The sequence below is a fragment of the Dipodomys spectabilis genome, unplaced genomic scaffold (genome assembly GCF_019054845.1).
Source record: "Dipodomys spectabilis isolate Male_0828 unplaced genomic scaffold, ASM1905484v1 ptg000096l, whole genome shotgun sequence".
Taxonomy (NCBI): domain Eukaryota; kingdom Metazoa; phylum Chordata; class Mammalia; order Rodentia; family Heteromyidae; genus Dipodomys; species Dipodomys spectabilis.
Genome location: NW_024870773.1, coordinates 2,380,122 through 2,399,636, shown reverse-complemented (window position 1 = coordinate 2,399,636; position 19,515 = coordinate 2,380,122). Strand labels below are relative to the sequence as shown.

The window sequence follows — 19,515 nt, the reverse complement described above, 5'->3', positions numbered from 1 at the left end:
GGGGGTTTGAACTAATCAGCAGGCACTTGATCTCCTGAGCCACATCCCAGTCCTTTCTGCTCTGATTACTTTTGAGATAAGAGTCTCACTTTTAGCCCAGACTGCCTCTCAAAGTTCTCACCATCGCTGGAAAGAAAGGCATGTATCACTGGGCCCAGGTATTGGTTGAGATGGGGGTGAGGTCTCCAAAACTCTTTTCTCAGGCTGCCCACTAACCAAGAACTTCCTAATTTTCAGCCACCACTACCACACTGCTGCCTAGTAGCTAGGGTTGAAGATAGGAGCCACTGGAACCCAGCTGATACCGGGGTTTTGAACTCAGGGCCTTGTGTTTCATAAGGAAGGTGATTTCCTTCTCAAATCATATCCTAACCTTTTGCTTTAGTTATTTTCAGATAAGGTCTGTGTTTCTTGCTCTGGCTGGCCATAGGCCACAACCCCGCCTCTGCTTCCCACGGCTGGGGTTACAGACATGAAACTCTGTCCATCCTGTTCTTTGCTATAAAGTTTTGGTAACTTTTTGCTTGGGCTAGCCTTGAATGGTGATCCTCTTCCCAAGTGGCTGGGTTGCAAGGATGAGCCTCCGAGTCTGGCTCATTCTACTTCTTAATTTGGGTAAGTCTGTTCTGGGCTTTTGACATCCTATTTCCAGCCACGTATATATGTGTGTGTGAATCCACACGTCGTTCAGTTTCATGTGTGGTATCCCAGTGTTCTGCTCCATGGCTTTATGGTATCTTTTACAGATCAGGTGACATGTGCGTCCAGTTTTCATCATCAGAAGTGTGATAGCTTTTATTCTGGTAGTAGCCTTTTCCTTCCTTTTCTTTTTCTTCTTCCTCCACTGGTGGATGGATGTTTTCTGCTCCTAGGCGCTTGGGGCGTTCTCTGTCGGTGTCTGAGCTGTGGCTGTGAGCAGAGGATGCTGGCATGGAGAGCTGCGGGATCTGCAATCTCTGCCCTTTCCTCTCCCCTCCCCCGCATCCTCCGGGGCCGGGGTGGCTCGTCCCGCGTGCTGGTGTGGGTTCGAATCCTCCTCCCTGATGGAGGTCCAGGCGCTGGCCTGGGCTCGGCTGGGGCCGGGCTCCCGGCTTCGGAAGGCGGCGGAGGGTCGGGACCGGCTCTGCGGCAGCGTGGACAGCCCGAAGTTCGACGCTGCACGCCCAGGCGAGGGGGGAGAGCGCGGGCTGCGTCCCTCGGAGGCCCGGTCCGCCGCTTCTTCCAGAGGGCATCCGGGGAAATGCCCCGCTGGGCTGCGCGAGCGCCGCGGGCCCCGACGCCGCCTTCCCGGGTCCCGCCTCGGCCTGGAGGTCAGCGGAGCCCGCAGGGCGGCCGGGGCGTGGCGCCGGCGGGCTCGCGGGGAGCCCGGGCCGGCGTGCGGGCCGAGCTCCCCAGCTTACGCCCGGTCCCACCTCCCCGCCCCCGTACCCCGGGCCGCCCCGCGGGAGCCCGGGCCGTCGGGCAGCTCCGCCGGACGCGCAGAGCGCGCCCGGGACCAGGCGCGCCCTCGCGGCGGCCACCTGCCACTCACGGGGGCGCCGCTGCCATGGAGACGCGGCCCCGCCCCGCGCGGGCCCCGCCTCCCGGCTCCGATTGGTCGCCCTTTGCTCCCTGACCCCGCCGCCGGGGCCGTCGCTTCCTGCCGGGCGCGAGCGCCGCCCGCCCGCCGCCGCGTCCTCCCGCGTCGCCGCGCCCCCGCGCCCCCGCCCCGTCCTGTCCCGCGCCCGCCCGCCCGCCCGCCGCGCCGGCCAGGCTGCGCTCCCGCGGCCGCGCCGAGAGGGAGGATGCGGCGGCGCTCGCGGATGCTGCTGTGCTTCGCCCTACTGTGGGTGCTGGGCATCGCCTACTACATGTACTCGGGGGGCGGCTCCGCGCTGGCCGCGGGCGCGGGCGGCGCCGCCAGGAAGGTGAGAGGCGCGCGGCCTGCGGGCGCGGGGCCGGGGCACCGGCCGGGCCTCGCTGGCCGTCCCGCGGCGGAGTTCCGTGCGGCGGGGCCCGGCGGGGGCGGCCGCCCGCTCGCGTGTCCAAGTTTCTCCTTAGCCGCTCGGGGGCGGCGGCCGCGGACCCCGGCGGCGCCCCAGGCTCCGGCGGGCCGGGCCCCCGGCTCTGGCTCGGGGACGGAGACGGGGTCGAGGACGGCCCGGGCCGGGCGAGCGCCGGAGCCCCGCGCCGCGCTCCGCCAACCCGCGGGCGCTATCCCCGCCGCTGTCCGCGCGGCCCCACGGGGCCCGCGGCGCGGCCCGCGTCTCAGGGCCGGGCGCCGCGGGGTGAGGAGCGCGCGGGGCACGCGGCGAGGTCCGGCCTGGCTCCCGCGCGCTCGCCGCCCGGGTCGCGCGGTGCGGCCGGCTTCCCCGCGGCGGGGGCGAGGCTGTCATTTCCAGACCGGGGCCGCCGCCGCCAGGGCTCCGCCGGCCCGGGAAGTGGGAGTTCCCCGGGCCCGGGCGTGGGGACCCGGGGCGCCCGGGGGCACGGACGGACCGGCCTCTGGAGCCCGGGGGAGGAGGGTGGTGGAGGAGGCTCGGAGGAGTCCCGAACTCACTCCACGAAGAGCAGCCCCGCTGGCCTGGCTTGCGCTCGCGGCGGCTGGCCGGGTCCTCAGGTTTCCACGCGTGTGAGGCCCCTGCTGCTCCGTGACCCGCGCCCGAGGCAGCAATGTCCGGAAACCCAACGGCTTGCGCACATGGTGCTTCCCCCGACCCGGTCCCCGGCCCAGCCCGGGACCCGTGAGGCGGCTGCCCAGTGGGTGCAGCCTGGCGAAACTTTCTGCCTGTCACACAAAGAAAAGCAAGCCGGGGACCCACGTGCTTAGGTGGGGGCAGGTGTGGCAGGAGGCCGGGTGGACGCTCCGTCCCCGGACTTTAAGCTGGCTGGGAGTCTCCCGGGAAAGTCTTCAGACACCTGTCAGGAGTGATCTTTACCTTAAAAAAAAGATCCAAGGACTCCCTGTGACCAGGTAGGAAAAGTGGGTAGTTGAACAACTGGTGACAGGGTTCTGTTCCGTGGGTGAGCCCTTGGATTGGCTTCGTTTCTCGGTGGAGGAAGAGGTGTGTGAACGCAGTAGCTTTTGAAATTGTAGAAGTCCCATTAATCTGGTGAGGTAGACTCCGAGAGAAATAAAATGTAGAGGGCTTAACGCCCAGCTGCTAGAGGAGGTGAATAGAACCCCACCTAGAATTCCTAATCTGTTTCATCTCCCTTTCTGGATTGTTTCCATGGGTTTAGACACTAGAAGTCTTTCCACATTGAATTCATCATGATAAAGGAATACATTTGGCTTGTTTAGCTTGTAAAATAAGGATGTAAAAAGAGTGGGGTATGAATGTAAAATCAGAATGTAAGCACTTTAGTTTTTCAGATGTAAGGACTTAGGTTTCTTGTTTTCTGTACTGCTCAGGTTTGGGCGCTAGTCCATATTCATGGACGAGACTGTTTTCATGAGCACCAGGCTTCTGTGTCATGCTTTGGGGGATTGTCTGAGAAATCTGTGCTAGGATTTCTGCTGCTTCAGCAGCCCAGCCTGGCCCCTCTGTGTGTCCTGCCTGTTAAGTAACTCATCTCTGAACTGTAATTTTCTGTTTGGCCTAACCCAAAAATTCAGCTCACCTGGGATTGTAGATTTAGTGAACTGAGGAGGGACTGCTGCACACAGACCCCCAGTATTTGCCAGAAAACTCCTCTCACCGGTGTTGCTGAGTGTGTGTTTTAAAGCAATTTATGCATGCCATTGTTTAAAATTACATTTCATTTACATTTGTATAGGCACCCCCTTTATTTTACTCTTTCTTAAATTGATAATTTGCACTTCAAGGTTGCCTTTCCTTTGAGCATCTTAAATGCTTTAAAAATTTAATCACGTTAAGTTTCCCTGGGGCCTTGGATAGAGCTGCCTGTGAGAGCATCTCTGTTGGCTTCAGTGTAGCTGTCTGGGGTACAAAGGAAGGGTTTCCAGTGGGCAAACAGTGAGTGTTGCTGACAGTCTGTATACCCTTTGCCCTTGCTTCCTACATCCTTGGTGTAGGCCCATTGTCATTGTTCTTCTGGGATGCTGTGCCCTTGCTTTGGGGTCTGAATGGAGGAGTTTGAGTGGGGAAAATGGAATGAGAAAAGCCTACAAACTCCAGAGAATAGAATAAACCAGGAGTCCCATGTGTTGTTTTGTATTCTGGAAAACTGGACCCTCTTATCTCTTGTTTGTATTTCTGAGACTGAACCGATCGGTTCCTTTGTGGCTTGTGCAGTGAGCCTTGAATGCCACATGCAACTGACTTTTGGAATGTTGTCCCGGCACCTCTTCTAGCTCTGTGCCCAGCTGTGGTGTCACAGGGAGTTCCCGTTGGCTGTCAGTAGAGAAAGTGGGTGTGGCGTGGAGCTTGCCTTTGGGATAAAGTCCACAGTGGTGGGGCACTGGTGGATGTGCTGAAGCAGGGCGTCCTGGGGGGAGGCTCTGGGTTCCCTCCGTCTCCTGGTTTTCCTTCTCAGAAGGAGTTTTTGAAATTGCTGGAAGGCACATGCCTGAGGCCAACATAAGACTTCCACCTGGGTATCAAGTCCAGAGTAGTGCTGTGAGTAGACTAGGAGTGGGGAAGGGGCTGCCAGTCCCTTCCACCTGCGATCAGTTTGCAGCCCAGAGAAAGTTCATTGGCAGTCGGAAGCTGAAGTAGGGTGGGAAGACAGTAGGGTACATCCTGTGGCCTAGTTGGTCAGAGGCCACTTGGGCCTCTCTTTTTAAGGAAAATAAAGCTCCCTGTTGGCTAGATCTGTGGTGGCTGCCTGCCGGTACTCAGATACAATAGAAACAGATTGTAAACAGAATAAGTGTTCAGCCCTGGGCCTTCCAACAAAAGTGAAAAAGAAGCTGCTGTACCCTGGTGTGGGGTCAGCCTGCTCTGCCTGCATGGCGGTCACACTGCAGGGTAGGGTGGGAGGCCCTGGAAACTGGTCAGGGTTTTCCCAGGCTTCAGACCCTCTCTTGTCTCTCCAGCCTTGCTCTGGGTTGGGAGAAAGATGGCTCTTGGATGGATAAAGAGGTATTTAGAGGTGGCCAGCAGAATAGCTGGGGGAAGACATGCACAGGACGTGGTTTCTAATTGCTGTCTCTCTCTCAGGTCTTTGTGGAGGAGTCCCTTAGAATGATGTCAGCATCAGATGGGCTGAGGCTGTTGTCCCGGGTCCATAGTATGCAGAGGTGAAGAGGTGGTGTCAGGTTGCCTGGGCAGAGCTGGAGGCTCTGGTGGAGGTTGGGGAAGGTACTCCTAGAAAGAAGCTGCTAAGTGTCCTGGTGGCCCAGCAGGATCCACAGAGGAGGCCTTCAGCCTTGACCAGGCCACTCACTCCCCTGGGGTAGGTAGTTATTCCTTTCTCCTTGGGGAGCCAGTCCCAGGAGCTCCAAGGGCAGGCCACAGAGGTCCTTCTGTTCACTCTCTTCAACTCCCAGAACTCCCATGCTCCACCTCCCTTTTCTCTCCTTGGCACCCATTTTCAAGGTCAGCAGCTAAGGGTGAACCACCTGGGTGGCTCCGGACCTGCTTCTGTGCCAGGTATAGGAGTTGGGACAGGTGTGTGTTCCCTTGCAGCAGCCTACCTCCAAAGAGGTTAGGGCCTCACCCTTAACCTGAAAGACACCTTTCCCTGAGCAAATCATTACTGCTAGGAGTTGTCATCCCATGGTGGCGGTCTCTGGCTTCTGCATGGTGCTCTCTTGAGGAGGAGGAACTCCTCACTACCTCCCCATGCACATCTGAATGGTTTCCAGGACAGGGGGACTTGGTGGGTCACTGTACTCACAGAACAGTTACTCTAGATGCACTGAACGAGCAGACTTACCAACTGACAACCTTGCCCTCAGAGGGCAGGTTGACCTGTGCTCTCGGGATGAATGCTCTCAACCTTTGGCCTGTGTGTGATCTTCAGGATTAACTCCTTGTGAGGAGGGGCCAGGAATGTGTGGCTTAGTTAAGCCTCCCTGACCCTTCTCTGTAGACATGTACCCATTCTCAGGATATAAATATCAGGCCACAGCATCGATCGACCTTTGCTGCTAGGCCTCCCTGTCTCAGTTCTTGAGCTGGGCAGGTGACTGTCCAGCCTCAGTGTGGTGTAAAATGCTTTTTGTTTTTGCACTTAGTCACATCCAGTAGTGTGGGCTTGGGAAACATATGTCATTTTGTAGAGATCAGGTTCCTTAGCATGCTGAAATGTAGACCAGTGATTCATCTGGGCTGGATCTAGAAAAAACAAACCCTGTGTTACATAGAGTCTCCCTCATAGGCCTGTAATTAAAGAGCTTTTGCAGCCTTCCAGTTGCAGGAGTCCTCTATCCTTGGTGACTAACCTGGAGGGTGGCTGCCTGGGCAGGCTATGTCCCGTCACTTGTGGCCTGGCAGATCTTTGGAGTACATGAGGTTCTACTCCAGGAGCACCGCACCAGTGGGCCCTCTCACCTCAGCCTCTCCTGCTGCTGCCTGTTCCCACAGGGCTAGCAGCCTCCTGTCCCTCTCAGGGAAGAGTGGCTTTTCTAGGGAATTACTAGGTTTCTAGAACCCAAATTGAGATTTGCGTTTTGGCAGAGACTGGACACTTAGAGACAGTAGTTGCCCTAGTTTGGGGTTTCTCAAATCTAGCCCAGGTGATATCTTATGACTGGGCAGTTTCTCTTGTGGAGGCTCTGTTGGATGGTCTTTGACATTTCAGGAGAGCTCCTTGAGTCAAACCAAACGTTGCTGAGTATGTGTGGAATACAGAATTGACTGCACCTACTGAAAGCACTATTGGTTGTTCTTCTGCTTGTGCCTGTGTGTTTAGAAATTCTCAGAAGGAAACTGCTGCTGTGTGGTTGACAGACCCCAGTGAGGAATCATGTGACTTTTACTATTTTAAATGTAATACATGTTCGCATGGCATTGTGGCTTTAAAGGAATTTTACAGATTGACTCCCTGCTCTCCAGAGCATCTCTGTATCTTTCCCACAGTACCAATGAAGAAGCTGAAAAAACAGGCAAGAAGGTGGAGAAAATCTGCTGGGCTGCAGAGACAGCTGTAGTTGAGGGCATAGCTGTCATCCCCTAGGCTTCCCAGGCCCCTCTTGTTTGGGCAGTGCTCCTATCCAGTGTGCTGTTGGGATGTCTGGAAGGCACCCTGGAGCCACACGTGCTCAGTAGTGCTGTGACCTGGAGCCACACGTGCTCAGTAGTGCTGTGATCTGGAGCCATGTGTGCTCAGCAGTGCTGTGACCTGGAGCCATGTGTGCTGAGTAATGTTGTGACCTGGAGCCACGTGTGCTGAGTAGTGCTGTGACCTGGAGCCACTCGTGCTCAGCAGTGCTGTGACCTGGAGCCACGTGTGCTGAGCAGTGCTGTGACCTGGAGCCACGTGTGCTGAGCAGTGCTGTGACCTGGAGCCACCTGTGCTCAGTAGTGCTGTGACCTGGAGCCACGCGTGCTGAGTAATGTTGTGACCTAGAGCCACGTGTGCTCAGTAGTGCTGTGACCTGGAGCCACGTGTGCTGAGTAGTGCTGTGACCTGGAGCCACGTGTGCTGAGTAGTGCTGTGACCTGGAGCCACTAGTGCTCAGCAGTGCTGTGACCTGGAGCCACGTGTGCTGAGCAGTGCTGTGACCTGGAGCCACGTGTGCTGAGTAGTGCTGTGACCTGGAGCCACCTGTGCTCAGTAGTGCTGTGACCTGGAGCCACGTGTGCTCAGTAATGTTGTGACCTGGAGCCATGTGTGCTGAGTAGTGCTGTGACCTAGAGCCACGTGTGCTGAGTAGTGCTGTGACCTGGAGCCACGTGTGCTGAGTAGTGCTGTGACCTGGAGCCACCTGTGCTCAGTAGTGCTGCGACCTGGAGCCACGTGTGCTCAGTAATGTTGTGACCTGGAGCCACGTGTGCTCAGCAGTGCTGTGACCTGGAGCCATGTGTGCTGAGTAGTACTGTGACCTAGAGCCACCTGTGCTCAGTAGTGCTGTGACCTGGAGCCACGCGTGCTGAGTAATGTTGTGACCTAGAGCCATGTGTGCTGAGTAATGTTGTGACCTGGAGCCATGTGTGCTCAGTAATGTTGTGACCTGGAGCCACGCATGCTGAGTAATGTTGTGACCTAGAGCCACGTGTGCTGAGTAGTACTGTGACCTGGAGCCACCTGTGCTCAGTAGTGCTGTGACTTGAAGCCACATGTGCTCAGCAGTGCTGTGACCTGGAGCCACGCATGCCCAGCAGTGCTGTGACCTGGAGTCATACATGCTCAGTAGTGCTGTGACAATAATGTTTTGCCTTTGGGAAGCCAGAAGTTAGAGCCTGCAGTATTCCCTCTCTCTCCCACTTTGGAGAGGTAGTTGTTGGCAGTGGATTACATCCAAGCTCTATGATCTGAGGTGTTTGTGGGAAGTGATATGAGCTATGGCTTGTGAGTGTGGTTGCTAAGGGAGGGGGTCAGTGGGAGCTCTTGGGCCAGATGGTGCCAGGTGAGTATCCAGCTATGTTCTCAGAGGCTGGCAACTCATAGAACGTCCATGTGGTGGCCAGAGGCATCTTGGCCTGAGCCAGGGATGCTGTTGAGGTTTCTTATTTGCTTCCAAGGCCAATTCTGGGCTGAGCTGCTCTAGAAAAGCTACAGCTTCAGTAAAGGTCTACTTTCCCAGCTGATTGCCTTGTGGAAGCTTGAGAAGTTGGAGTAAATTGAAGACCTGTGTTTGGAGTCGCCCCTAAATTAAGCACACTGCTGTTAAGATTAGGGTAAGTGAAGACACCTGCACTGGTGGTTGTATAGTGGCCGTGGTGCTTGGCTCACTGCCCAGTGTAGATGCATTGATGTCCCTCTGTCCCTGTGCTTCTCACCTCCAGGCCTTTCCTTTGACCCAGATGTTGAACCTTTGCTTTGTGACCTCTCTCACTCCCACCCTGCTTGTCCTAGCTGGTGAGCTCCACGGCTGTGTGCCTTCTCAGCTCTATTTTGGTCATCACTAGTGTCATCGTGTCTCTCCTTCTGATTATTTCATTTTTATGAACTCAGATGTCATTTGATAAAATACTCTTATTTTATGTACCACTAGGAAAGGGAAAAAACGCTCTCCATTGAACCAGATCACAATGGTTTCTTATCAGCTAACATTTTTATTTTCTGCTTATTGAAAGAGCTCTTTCAGACTTAATTAGACATTGATTTTTCCATATATTACTCTGTGCATAGAAAAATAGAAAAAAAAGGAAAAAGAAAAGTGGAATACATTGGGTAAGATGTTCCTAAAACTTTTCAGAGTTGAACTGCTCTGAGTCATGTTTTCCTGCTTCTCAAACAGTTGTCCACTGGGCCACCAAGAGCTTTTGGCAGTGTAGCCTTTCTCAGGAAAAACCATAAAAGCACTAACGGCTATTGGCTCTTTCTGGACCCATTAGACAGCTGGTCAGTTATGTAGTTGGCTAGCCCATGACCTGAAGAGGCCCAAGTCAACATCTGTCCTGCCCCATATGATTTGTTTCTAGGGATTTGTTTGAGGGTTTTTTCTAAATCAGTGACATACTTGCTGCAGAGTTACATGTTTGAGTTGGAGATGATACATCATGGCCCTTGTCTACAGCATCTTCAGGTACCATTGGGAGATGCATCTCAATTTCTGTGATAAACTGTGGCAGGCAGCTCAGAACCAGCCAGTGGTGACCCTTCCTGTCCTCAGCTGCATGGGAGCCAGTGATAGCCCCTGTGCCTTTGTCAGAAAACTGACTCCTTTGAATGTGAATGTCAGCCTTGGACCACTTCTATTCCTGGAGTCATATAAAGAGTAGTTTCGGAGAGCTGCTGGGCATACACACAATTACATATTTCTGGCATTTCTGGTGTGCCCGGTCACAGTCTGGCATTGCACAGGGTTTTCTCTCATCCTCATGGCTGCATGTTTGGAAGGCTTAGAGTTATTGCCCACTTACCCAGATTCTCAGACGAGATGTCAGGTAGGTGTTCATTCTATGTTCCCAATGCAGTTTCTGGCAGATCCTCTGGTACCAGGTCTCCCCTGAAGGTGATACTGTAGCAGAGCTGTGCTGGAGGTTGAATGTTCTACTAGCTACTGGGAGCCTACCCTGGCTCCCTGGCTTTCCATCCTGTCCCTGACCATTGAGGTCCAAATAGCAGGCTCCCTTCTGTGGATGCAGAGCCACAGCTCCAGACCTGGAAGGTGATGATTAGGGACCAGTTATCATTTACTTCATCTTCATCCAAACTGCTGATGTAGGCTTAAAGGAAGTTGGGAGCTTGGAGTGGAACAGTCTGGGTTCCTGGGTGGTCTGAACTCCAGACCCAAGGCCCGGCATCATGAGTAGGCTTCTCAGATGGTTGGTAGGGGCAGGTGGGGACTTGGTGCAACCGTGTTGTTAGAGAGCACTCTGTGTGTGTCTGGTGTCTGTGTTTGCCCAGGAAGACTTGAATCAGATGTCCTTTGTCTTACAAAGGAGAGCAGCACAGATAGGTTCTCCCACCCTGGGGATAAATAGGACTTGGATCTGTCATCATTGCATCAGTCATTTATTTTAAAGAGTTTTCTTTCCTAATAGGTGGTGAAGAGCACATGGCTTTGTTTGCCTGCAGTGGCCCAAAAAGGCATATCTGATGATGGGAGACTGTGCTTCCTTTTTCTTTAATCCAAGTGTTGGGAGGTGCCAGCCTCCTTCCCAGGGGTGTCATGTTTGTTTGGAAGCATAGAGCTCATTAGTGCTGTGCATTCAGGGATGACCCTGTCTGCAGAAATCCCAAGTGCAGAACCCAGGCTGAGTCTGACCTCAGGCCCTGCAGGGAATTCCTCATAGTTTCCAAGTGGTTGCCTTGCCACCAGGCCACTAAGGTACTGGTGCTGGTGGTAGGCTCCATTGCCAGAGGATGGCAGACAGCTTTGCTTCTTCCTGGTTTTGTGTCCTGACAGCTGGGAGCTGTGCATAGCAACTCTCAATGACACAGTTGGCCCTAGGGCATCTCTGTGGGGAAGGTGTGGGATTGAGGGCATAGAGTGCAGGGGCTGGGTCTGGGCGCTTGCCAGGCTGCTTGGGTGTGAATTCTGGCTTCCTGGGCAGTGCTGTGGCCTCAGGCAAGTCACATAATCACCTCTGTGGCTGCTTCACTATCTCTCATGGGGAGCACAGTGACGTGTGAAGTGCTCTGAGTAACACACAGCCAGTGCTGAGGTGGTGGCAGCAGCTAGTGGTGAGTAGTGGGGAGGTACTGATGTAGGGACTAGAGACCCATGGGCTCCACAGTGGTGGGACCTCCTCCTCTACCAGTGTTGTTCTCCACAGCAGCAGGACCTCCTCCTGCACTAGTCTTGTTCTCCCTAGTAGCAGGACCTCCTCCTTCACCAATCTCAGCCTCCACAGTGGCGGGACTCCTGCATCCTTGCTCCTCCTGTAGGCGAGGAAACAGCCAAGAAGGGGTCAGCATTCCAGCCAGCTAGCTTGGTGAGCTGCCTGATGTTTACCCCTGGTCTGATGCCTGTAGCTTGAGCCCTTTCCATCCTATCCTTTATTTCTTGTTCTTTGAAAAGTAACATCAGCCGGGCGCTGGTGGCTCACGCCTGTAATCCTAGCTACTCAGGAGGCTGAGATCTGAGGATTGCGGTTCAAAGCCAGCACGGGCAGGACAGACCGTGAGACTCCTATCTCCAATAAAACCACCAGAAAACCGGAAGTGGCGCTGTAGCTCAAGTGGTAGAGCGCTTGCCTTGAGCTGAAGAGCTGAGGGACAGCGCCCAGGTCCAGAGTTCAAGCCCCATGACCGACAAAAAAAAAAAAAAAAAAAAAGTAACATCAAGATGTAGTCTATAACTGTGTTGCTATATATATAATTGATAGTTAAACTCTGACAGTTGGTTTCTCAACATCTTGAGCCATTATTATCTGAACTTAGCATGTTATTTGAAAAACTTCTCCCCAAGCTTTTAATTGGTAAACATTCTTTTAGATTCATTAGTTGAATTCTGGCTTGTAGGAGAGTGACAGAGAAGACAAAGTAGCAATGGTGGCAGCAACAAGTCCCCTGCAAGGCCTGAGGCCTTGTTGTGTCAGAGATCTCGGTGTGAAGATGACTTCCTACACTGCAGATTAATAGCTGCACCTCTGATGATTTTAGGAGGAATTATCTGGAAAAGCCTCGTCATTTAGTGATGATGACTGGCATGAGGCCTGGCAATGCTCCTGGGTGGCTCTGGGACTTTGTCTTCTTGGAGGGTATGTTGGGCGTCAGTAGGCTGACAGGCGGATACCAAGGAGGCACAGGAGACCCCTCCTACTGCTGCTTCTGTACTACTTCCCTTACCCTGCAGCTCTGGCTTGATCTTCTGCCCCGGTGGGATGGTGAGAGCAGACATGCTGGGGACTTGTTGGGGTTGACCCCTCTGCCCCAGTGTGGGATGCTGGGAGCAGGGCTGGCACACTCAGCATCCCTGGGTGGGTGGTTCCCTTCTTACCTTTCATTTCTTTCTGTCTCCCCCTCTTTCTGGCCTTACCTTGAATCTAGGAAGACCCTTGTTCTCATCAAAGGAAAAATTGAGGTTCCATTTTAGAGTGCTGTAATGAGTCCAAGTGCAGCGGATGCTCCTAGAGGCACTGTGGAGCAGAGTGGGCCCAGCGGTAGGGGCAGCTGAGGGTGCTGGTGGGGTGGTCACTGTATGTCTGGCTTTCATCCCCTCCAGGTTCCCTAGACATCCAGGCCCCACGAGCCGGTCTCCCCCTGAGCTCTCCCACTCTTCGTTTCTTTCCCCCATGCCATCATCACCTCCAGTTCCTCTCTTGACTCCTTGCAGGGCAGAGCTGGAAGAGCATCTGGAGTGTGGTAGTTGTCAGTCCCTCTCAGAGCTTGTCACACATAGGAACAGTGGACAAAGTGTGGAAAGCTGGCTGGTGTTCAGTACACAGTTAGGAATCCCTACATAGGAACATACATGCTAGAGTGCTGGCTTGGCTGGTGGGGCAGAACAGGAGCTGCAGGACTTTTAAAGGCCACCTGAGCCTCTAAAGCCTACTCCATGTTAAAATGTTTAATTTGGAAGCATGGATCCGTCCTTTAGGAAACAGCCTTTGCTGTCAAACAATGCTCAGGGGGAGTTGAGAGGTGGACACCATTTCTTGAGTGAATGGTAGTAGAGGCCTATGTTTTCACACTATATATCTGGACAGATTGGGACTAGCTATGACTGTGTGGACCTAAGTGTGTTCCATGGCCTTTGTGTGTGCCCTTTGACTTGTGCTTGAGCTAAGGGACTGTGCTTGCTGGGGGCAGGGCGGGGTGGGAGGGGCGCGGAGTCTGCTCCACTTACTGGGGTCTGTCAGTTTTGCTTTTCACACTGGACTAATGCTGCTCTTTAGAGTTCCATCTGGTCCTCACTGGACTCCGCATGCTTGGTCCTCAGCTGGTCCTCACAGGATTCCGCACGCTTGGTCCTCACGGCCAGTCAGGCATGACAGTTGCATCGTTTCCAGGTGCTGGCTTTTCTCCAGGTGCAGCAGGAGGAATTAGGGGAGACAGCATCAACTTTTGTCCAGAAATGCCACATTGCCATTTTGGCTGTTTGTCATTTAACCCCTAAATCCTTGGGCTTTCATAGGTAGAAGTGCCTGTCATGCCTCAGGAGTGTGGAGATGGTGCAGACATGTTCAGCTATGTGGGGTGCACTGCTAGCCCCTGGATCAGGCCCTTGAATGTCTTTTATTCATTACATACAGGACTTTGGGCCCTCCTGTTGACTGATTAATGTTGTGTCTTGACTGACCCTCTATAGAATTGTTTTTGTGCCGCTGACTTAGTAGGCCAAACTTCTAGGGTTCTCAGACAGAATGGAGATGGAGTTACATCGAAATGCTAGAGATGTGTCCAAGGCTCTACTTAGAGCTTCCTAGGTTCATGCCCAGCCAGTGCTCCTCCTTAGGCTGGATGCTGCATGCCAAGAGCAGTGCTGGCGGTTTGTGGGCACTATGGAGCTGGCTTCCTGAGTTAAGGGTAGAAATGTGTTGAAGGGCTCTGTCTACCTTTGTGGAATGCAGAGAACAAGTGAAGGCTTTTGATTGGAAACTTGATATTCTTAGGAATATCCTAGAGAATATCCTTGATCATGAGTGAGTTTGTAGATACATGTAATCAAGGCCCCTTGGCAGAGGGCATCTGGAGTAATTTCAACCAGGAGAAGAGATAGTGGCAACTGTCACCGGGCTGGATGCAAGGGCTCTGCAAATCCTTTAGCCAGGGAGCAAGGTGGCATGGGCTGGGATGGAAATGCGTCCATGAATGGCAAGAAGGGAGGAAGACCCACAGAGACTTTGCCACCTCTGGTTTATACTGGCCTCTGAGGAAAGCAACTGAAAGAAGTCATTCTCACCAGACACTGGTGACTGACACATGTAGTCCTAGTTACGTGTCCTAATTACATGTAGTCCTAGGATGAGATGAAGATTGAGTCACAGCTAGCTTGGACAGACAAATCCAAGAAATTCTAGAAGTGGAAGTGTTGCTTAAGTGGTAGAGTACCAACCAGCTTTAAGTGAAAACGCTTTGTGAACACTTGAACCCCTGAGTTTAAGCACCAGTAACTGGGACACACAAAAAAAGGCTGGGGGGCGGAGTGGGGGAGAGATCCTTCTCTGTGTATTGAGGGACTTTGCTTCACTGTACATTCTCCCTCTTCGAGATCTTAGGCATGGAGGTAACTTTTACAGAAGGAAGGGTCCCATTGCAGGTTGACTAGTCCCCATTCAGTTTTCCATTCTGATGAGTAATCACTTGAGGAATCAGATATAACAAGTTGTACCATGTTTGTCCTTTCGTGACTTGTTTAATTTTGCCCAGTGTCTTTGAGGTTTATCCCTTTAGCATATAGCAAGATTTCCTTCTTTTTTTTAGGGATGAATTCTATTGTGTGGATATAAGTCTTGTTTGTTTGTTGTTTACCCGTTGATTGACAGCTGAGTTGTTTCCATTTTTTGCTCTTGTGATAATGCTGCTATAGACATGCATGTGCAGATCTCTTGAGACCCTGTTTTCCGATCCTTTGGGCATGAATTGAGTGGAATGAGGTATCCTGGTAATTCTACTTTCATTATGTGTAGGAACTGCCATCCTGTTTTCTACAGCAAGTTGCACCATCTTAATTTCCACTAATATTGGGCAAAGGTTCCAGTTTTGTTGCATCCTTACCAATGAGTTACATTTTCTCTTTTTCCTAACAGCCTCCTAAAGCATTTCTCTGGAGTTATATTGAGTGCCTGTAATCATGATGTGGTGGATGTAGTTCCCAATGAAAAACTCCTGAGGACTTGAGGCGATTCCTCCTTGGAGATGCTAGCCCCAGTCAGGCAGTACTTCTGGTGGAGCGTTGCCCTGCACAGCCTCTGCACAAACAGCATATGCCTGCAGGGGTGATGCTCTCACCCCCAGCGTCTGCATTCCCTGTAGTTGTTGACTGCTTAGAAGAGCGGGACCGAGAGGTGGGATGAAGTATGGAGGTCCCGATGGCCCTTGGCCTTAGCAATTCCTCTGTTGGGGGAAATGGTCAGTTTAGGAAATGCAAGTGGGCCTGAACGAGCAAGCCGCGTCTTCATGGTGAATGTGGCGTATTTATAGAAATAGTGGTGGCTTCCATGAGTATTTGCTTCAAGGGACCTGTTGTGTTTTTAGCGTGCTCATTACTGGTGGTCAGAACTGTGGTGAGAGGACCTCAGGCTGCTTCAGACCGAGACACTGTGCTCGGGGTTCTCACTCAGTTCTCCTACTGTTATTGGTCAGGGATTGGGGTTTGCAGGGGTCAGAGCTGTGTGGTATTGCTGACTGAGAGATAACTTTTGACTGGTAAGATGGCCTCTGAGAGGCCCTTGACTTGGGGGTAAATTCTCAGTAGCCCGCAGCATGGTTAGGTGAGCAGATACATCTTCTGTAGGTTTGTTTTTGTCACCTCTCAGTTCTGGGGATCTTTATGTAGAATCAGTACCTCCTTCCTTGGGTAGCGATGGATACTCTTTTTTCCAATCTGGTATGCAGTTTATCATATCGGAGTCTCAACCCCAAAGAGTCTGTACCTGCAGGGATGTGGAGCAGGCTGCCTCTAGCATTGCCACACCCCTCTGCCTGACTCCACCATAGAGATTTGGAGAGGGACTAGTAAGACGGAGGCCAAATGTGGTCCTGTTTTGTCCTCCATCTGGCTGCCATTTTCCTAGCACTGGCTGATCATGGTCCTTATCCCTTGAAGTACCAGCACTAGCTGAGCAGTAGTCCCCTCTGGGGACTCAGGTGTCTGCACTAAGGGTCTCTGCTCTCTGCTGCAGAGGCCCATAAGCACAGTCATCCTCCTCCTTCCTTCCTTCCTTCCCTTCCTCCTTCTCTCCCCACCTTCTCTGCCTCTGGAGGAAGCCGGCTCTCTGATGCCTCTGACAGTTACCTGGTTGCTGATGAATTTACGTGAATGCTTCTGTGTTGGACAGTTTGCATAGGCTCCAGATCCTGAGTGGATCTGATTGATTCCTGCCACGTACCTTACAACACTGCTGCAATCAGTGAACAAGAATACTTTGTGGTTGGTGGATCATGCTTGATTAAGTCAAAGTTCCCCTGATGTTCCTGGAGCTCTTAGGACGCCCTGAGAAGGTTGCAGGTATGTTTCTCCACGGGACATTCTCTTCTCATCAGCCACATCCCTAAGTGCTCAGCAGGATTGATCCGTGCCCTAGAAGCGTCATTGCAGCAGGCTAACAGCATTCATTCTGCTGGTCCTTCTGGCTTTATTTTTAGAGGGTGGCATTTCCAATCTTAGCCCCACAGTTACTGTCTGTTAATGGAGCTGTAGATGGTTGCTACTGTATTTTTAAGCTTCTATATATTCCTAAAAAGATTTAGCCAGTTTATTAGAAAAAGTGTGTATATTGTGTAAATACAGATATGTTGAAGATTTTAAAACTGTAGGGCTGTGTAATTTTAGGGGTGAGGGTTAGGACAGGGAGAGTAGATAAAGAGGAAGAAGTAGACAAAAACTATCAGTGATGGAGAAGAAGCATAGAGCACTTGGGTTGTACTTTTTTTTCTTTTCTTTTTTGTCAGTCATGGGGCCTAAACTCTGGGCCTGGGCGCTGTCCCTCAGCTCTTCAGCTCAAGGCTAGCGCTCTACCACTTGAGCCACAGTGCCACTTCTGGCTTTTTCTGCTTCTGTGGTGCTGAGGAATGGAACCCAGGGCCTCATGCATGCAAGGCAAGCACTCTACCATTGAGCCATCTTCCCAGCACCCACTTGGGTGGTTCTTGGTCAGGTATTTCCCTTTTGTTCGGTCAGTGCTCCATATAATCTAGCTTGATAGGTTCCTGATGAGGAGCCTGAGGGTCTACAGGACCCACTTGTGCATTCACATGTCATTTGACACTGGCCAGTTAAACACAGGGTTGTATATAATGTCCAAAGCTAGAGAGAATTCAGGGTGGGCTGTACATTTCTTATTTTGTGATAAAAATGAAGCATTTCCTTGGGAAGACATTTTGTTAGCCTTCAAACTTGGTAAGAATATAGTGGATTCTAACCTAAAAGTCATGGAACATAACTAGTTAATGTCCACGAGGGCAACTAGCAAAGCCAGGTGCAGATAAACACAGGCTGGTGGCTAAGAAGTCTATACCCAGAGCTACTCCTCGCTGGAGTTAGGCCCTGCCTCAGTCACCCAGGAAGGCTTCATGAGCTTCCTGGGGACTTTGGGCATATAAAAGGGACTAAAGTGAGGTGTGCTTTATGTCTCTTTTACTTTACTCTTCCATTTCCCTGGACAGGATGAAGTGCAGAAGCCATGAGCTCTGTCCCCAGTACTGCCTCTGGATTCTTAGGGTGGCACAAAGTGGAGCTAGGATAGTGGGCTTTGGTGAGCAATCCTGGACTGTACACAGGCTTGTAAACTTTCCTTTCTAAGCCTTAGCCTCTGCATTTACTATTAGATGAGGAACAGCATTTGCTTTTTATGCATGTAAGTTTGTGTGTTTGTTCATGTACATGGACAACCAGGGGATGGTGACCTTCCATTTTTGCAGGCAGGAAGCAAATTTCAATTTGGATCCTTAACTATGTTAGTGTGGTCAGAGTTCCTCATGAGGTGATGAGGACATGTGATGCCCTGCAGGTAAAACCCTGTGTGTACTGAGATTCAGAGGCTGCCAGAGCCTGGCCCTGTGTGTGTTTGTGGAGCAGAGAGCTGGCACCGAATGTGGGTAGGAGTCTGTAGACCAGGGTTTGAGCCTGTCCGTCTGTGGCATGAGTGGACTTTGGAGATGCCATCCAGCAGAGTGTCTGATGTGTGAGCTGTACCAGTCCACACATCGAGTCTTTCTAGAAACCCCACAGGCTCTGAGAACAGGTACAACACAGTGGTGCTTTGGGGCACTGGTGGCAGTGGTAGGTTAGAGTGCGGATTCTGTTCACTTAGCTCCTGGCCTGGCTTACATTAATTATCTGTGATGTAGACTCTGGGAAATGATGTCCAGTTCTGGGTCCAGTCCCAGGTGGGTTTGATGAGGACCTTCCTTGAGGGTTGACTGGCCTTGGAGATGGTGACCCTGTGATCCTCTGTGGCAGGTGGGCTCCAGCTTCAGCCTGGCATTTTCTCCTCCCTTTATACCTGCATACTTCTCACTTGGTGCCTCCATTCATCTGGTCCCATCCAGTGAAAGACAGACTACAATGCTGTAGATGTGGCACTGAGCCTGTGTGTCTTGTCTTTGCTGTCTGGAGCCAAGCTGTCCCATCCCATTGTTCTGCTGAAGAAGGAAGCCCTGTGCAGGCCTTGGAGGGCAAGTCTGTGTGGAAGAGGCTAAGACCTCATGCCCGGTTTGTCCAGTGCAAGGTACTTAGAGGACATGTAAGGACTTGTTTAAGCCCCTGTATTTGGAGAGGGCTTCCTGCAGAAATAGTTCCTGAGCTGCTTGCTGTACCACCTTTTGTGTGTGTGCACATGTGGTATATGCACTGGCACTGGACACCTTGTGTGTGTATTCACATGTGGTATATGTGCTGGCACTGGACACCTTGTATGTGTTCACATGTGGTATATGTGCTGGTACTGGGCACCTTGTGTGTATTCACATGTGGTATATGCATTGGCCCTGGGCACCTTGTGTGTTCACATGTGGGTATATGTGCTGGCACTGGGCACCTTGTGTATATTCACATGTGGTATATGTGCTGGCACTGGACAACTTGTATATGTGTGTGTACATGTGGGTATGTGTGCTGGAATTGGGCACCTTGTGTGTCTTCACATGTGGGAATATGTGCTGGCACTGGGCACCTTGTATATGTGTGTACATGTGGGTATATGTGCTGGCACTGGGCACCTTGTGTGTGTTCACATGTGGTATATGTGCTGGCACTGAGCACCTTGTGTGTGTTCACATGTGGTATATGCACTGGTCCTGGGCACCTTGTGTGTGTTCACATGTGGGTATATGTGCTGGCACTGGGTACCTTGTGTGTGTATTCACATGTGGTATATGTGCTGGCACTGGACACCTTGTATGTGTGTG

The 19,515-nt window shown here is 52.1% G+C and overlaps 1 protein-coding gene across 1 annotated transcript in view; it reads left to right on the top strand.

Moving 5' to 3' along the window:
• The first annotated feature begins 1,643 nt into the window (after positions 1–1,643).
• Positions 1,644–19,515, top strand: part of Galnt2 (polypeptide N-acetylgalactosaminyltransferase 2) — a 133,199-nt gene continuing 115,327 nt past the window's right edge. Inside the window, exon 1 of the mRNA XM_042686169.1 lies at positions 1,644–1,907. Coding sequence (XP_042542103.1) covers positions 1,785–1,907 — 123 coding nt within the window. The 5' untranslated portion in view covers positions 1,644–1,784. The remainder of the gene's footprint in view (positions 1,908–19,515) is intronic.